This window comes from Hippopotamus amphibius, chromosome 15, assembly GCF_030028045.1.
Source record: "Hippopotamus amphibius kiboko isolate mHipAmp2 chromosome 15, mHipAmp2.hap2, whole genome shotgun sequence".
Lineage (NCBI taxonomy): Eukaryota > Metazoa > Chordata > Mammalia > Artiodactyla > Hippopotamidae > Hippopotamus > Hippopotamus amphibius.
In genome coordinates this window covers 55757791-55761628 of record NC_080200.1, presented here as the reverse complement: position 1 = coordinate 55761628, position 3838 = coordinate 55757791, and the positions used below count along the sequence as shown (strand labels likewise).

At 48.4% G+C, this 3838-nt stretch overlaps 1 protein-coding gene across 1 annotated transcript; it reads left to right on the top strand.

The window, feature by feature from the left end:
- The first annotated feature begins 784 nt into the window (after window positions 1-784).
- Window positions 785-1408, top strand: LOC130837294 (transcription initiation factor TFIID subunit 11-like). The gene has a single exon (XM_057710116.1). The coding sequence runs from the start codon at window positions 785-787 to the stop codon at window positions 1406-1408; it is 624 nt and encodes a 207-aa protein (XP_057566099.1).
- Window positions 1409-3838: the final 2430 nt, after the last annotated feature.

Below are 3838 nucleotides of genomic sequence, written 5' to 3'. Positions count from 1 at the left end.
AGGCCCCCGGAGGAGTGACACTGCGGCCTTTCTGGATCCCCCTCCGCAGGCTAACGTGTTCCGAGGAGCGGCCGGGAGAAGGACTCGTTGGGTTCTACTGAATTGGGTTCTTGGTCTGGGTCCTGGGAGGCTTTGAGAAGGCAGCTTTCAACATTTGTCTCCTTCGGAGGGTCTCTATTGCCCCTGGCATCCAATGGGAAGCATTCAGGAAGCGTGTAGCAGCAGGAGGTCAGGAAGGCTGCCTGGGGCTCACGCCCTGAGGGCCAAGTCTGGGCCCGCCCCTTCACTTGTGCGGGGGAGGGGTCCAGCCCAGGTGGGCGGAGGGAATCACCTGACTGCCGGGTGGGCGTGGCCACGCCCACAGAGCCCTATATAAAGGGGCTGGGCCCGTGCGCTTCTCACGGAGATCCTGCCTCGGAGGGGTCTGCAGCTGCAGGGAGGGTCTCCGCGGCTGACTCAGCGCAAGACAGGACCCAGGGAGAGAGCTTTCTGACCTAGTCCCTTTCAGCCAGTAAGTCCGTGGGGTTTGATTCAGGTGCTGAGTTTTCAGGGATTTTGAACCCATCTGGAGAAAAGGACTCTCCAGGGACGAGTGTCTTTACCTTGTGGGAGGCAGTGGCGGCGGCGCCGGCGGACACCTGGGTGTCTGCGTCTGCACATGGGTGGGTGTATGTGTGTAGAAAGACTGACACAGGAAGACTGACCCTCTCACTTGTCCACTGTGGCATCGTAGGGCACCGATCAGACGAGCCCAGCCCGAACCCCCGCGTCTTGCAGCGCCGGGATGGACAAGGCCAGCGCGTCGCTCCCAGACAGAGGTCGGGACGCAGGTGTGTCTGTTGGGGCTCGCGTCGTGCCCTCGGGCCCCGGCCCCAGCGACCCGGACCACATCCCGCGGGACCGTTTGGAGGGCAGGAGGGAAGTCTCTGGCGAGGAAGGCCCCTTCAGGTGTGAGGACGGCCCCCCTCCAAGGGCAGATGAAGAGGCAGACTCCTCATCAGGTCCACCTGCAGCCAAGAGACGGAAAGCGGACCCCAAGGGGAAGAGACCGAGGAGACGGGAAGTGGACGAAGAGGAGGCTCAGAAGATGAGAACCCTCGCGTCTTCTATGAGCCAGGAGCAGCTGGACTGCTATGAAGTATATCGCCAGTCAGCCTTCCCCAAGGCCACCGTGAAGCGTCTGATGCAGACCATGGCCGGCACCACGGTGGCCCAGAACGCGGTCCTTGCCATGTCCGGAATAGCCAAGATCTTCGTCGGGGAGGTGGTGGAAGAGGCCCTGGACGTGTGTGAGCAGTGGGGGGAGACGCCCCCGCTGCACCCCAAGCATCTGAGGGAGGCTGTTCGCAGATTACACTCCAAGGGGCAAATCCCCAGCACCAAGCACAAGAAGATCCTCTTCTTCTAAGCCAGCGCCAGGAAGGGCCTGTCGCTAAGGATCCAGTCCCCTCAGGAGACCAGCCTCCTAACCCCGAGGCTTTCCTCCTGGGTCTCAGGCCACCGGGGATTTCCCCACCACGATGGCGCCCCTGAAGAACACTGGAAAGAGAAGCTCGAGAGAGAAGCTCACCACACTTCGCGCTGCTTCTTTGAAAAGACCGATCCATCCGATCCCTAAGCCTCTAGCCAGCTGGAGAAATCATCAGGACAGAGTCAAGACCCAAAGGATGCTTTCCATCCGAATGGAAACGTGGAACATCACTCCGGGAGCCCTTGGCCTTGCCAGAGTAAGAAAGGGATACTGGGAGTAGTTCCATGCCCACCCAACTGATAAGCCAGAGGAAAGGAACGATTCCTTGAGAGACCCCCCCAACAAAACTCACCCATGAAGAAACAGACCTCTGCAAAGGCCCATCGTCTACTCATCAAAGACATTGAATCCATACTCAATAACCATCCCTAACCGAGATCCCCACACTCAGATGGGTTTGTCAATGGATTCTAGCCAACACTGAAAGCAGAAATGGTAGCACTCCTCTACAGTCTCTTCCGTGAGGTGGAAGTCCTGGGAATTCTTCCTAACCCATTCCATGAGGCCAGCCTTAACTTCATCCTGTGACCTAAAGCATTTCACGATATGTCTTCCTCTGAGGGTTTGTGTTTCCAGTATCATCCTATGGGAAGTGTTCAGAAACTTTGTAATGAGTGAAATTCTGGGTGGTCACCTGGGGCATGTCCCAAAATTTTATAATCATTAATTTTATAATTAACTTAGATTGCTTACGATATTTGTGTCACTATTTGCAAAAGTAAAATGTTGCTTAATCCACCTTTGTTTTCATGGAGAATTCTTTATGAACCCTGGAGAAACCTTTATATACCTGCAACCATATTATTTCAGAAAGTACATGTCTTTTATACATTTTATAACTTTGTTGTTGTCAATAAACTTTTATAAATTTAAATTTTTATGTAAATATTTCCTTTTTTATCCAGTATATAAATCATAGTTGCATTGACTTATAATTGAGTAAATTAGCGTGTAATAACTAATAGCTTCATGATTCTTATGCTTTCTTACTCCTTCACCTCCATTGCTCTCTGAATTAATTAAAGTACTGTTGTGGAGATGCTGATCTAGCCAGGTGCTGTCATGTTAGAATTTAGGGACTTTTAAATTGTCCTGTCATCCAGCCATGCAATGGCAAACCTTGGACTAAAATTCTTGTAGTAGAATCTCCCTGTATAGTATAATTTAATGATTTATATGCATTTATATCCCACAGAACAGAGTGAGTTAAGTATTCCAGATGGGTGAGTAGTTTTGCTCCACATTGTTAGTTATTCAGGGATTTATGTTTGTTCTAATTACATATTTTTATCACCTCCTTCTCCATGTCATTATCTCTGGGGGGGGGGGGGGGGGGGGGAGGGTGGTGGGAATTGGTTCCAAAAGATCCCAGCTGGCCCTAAGGAGAAGAAAGTGTGAATGAGGCATGCCCCTGCAGTTGAGACCTAAGCAGGGAGTAGCATTTAAATTCATGGCCACACTTTTAATGACAACTGAAGCTGGGCAGTCATGTGCAGAAAAGTAAGGACAGATTTTGGAAGACAAGTAGAAGTCTCTGTCACAAACGCAAATTGTGAAACAAGCACAGTCTTCAGTTCTAATAATAAAATTATAGGCAATCTCCAAAATTCTTTCATCTCTGTTTCTCATTGAATCGTCGTGAAAACCCAACTGTGTTGCAAGAGTAGGAATATCCACGCTCATCTCAAAAGAGCTGTCCTCTTGAGGAAGGACAGCACTAACAGCCTTTAAAGATAAGGTCTCATAGAAAAAGGAATCCTCATTGGTGTGGATGCAAATTGTTACAGCAGCTATGGGGCACAGTATGGAGTTTCCTTAAAGAGAAATAGAGCTACCATATGATCTTGCAATCCCAGTCCTGGGCATATATCTGTAGAAAACCATAATTCTAAAGGATACATGTACTCCAGTGTTCATTGCAGCACTATGTGCAATAGACAAGTCAGTCACCAGATGAATGGATAAAGAACATGTGGTATATTTATACAATTAAATATTAGCCATAAAAAGAATGAAATAATGCCATTTGCAGTAACATGGATGGACCTAGAGATGATCACTCTAAGTGAAGTAAGCCAGACAGAGAAAGACAAATATGATATCACTTATATGTGGAATCTAAAAAATAATGATACAAATTAACTTATATACAAAGCAGAAATAGATCCACAGACATAGGAAACAAACTTTTGGTTACCAAAGGGAAAAGGGGAGGCGATAAATTAGGAGTTTGGAATTAACATATACACACTATATATATAAAGTAGATAACCAACAAGTATAGCATAGGGAAATATACTCAACATT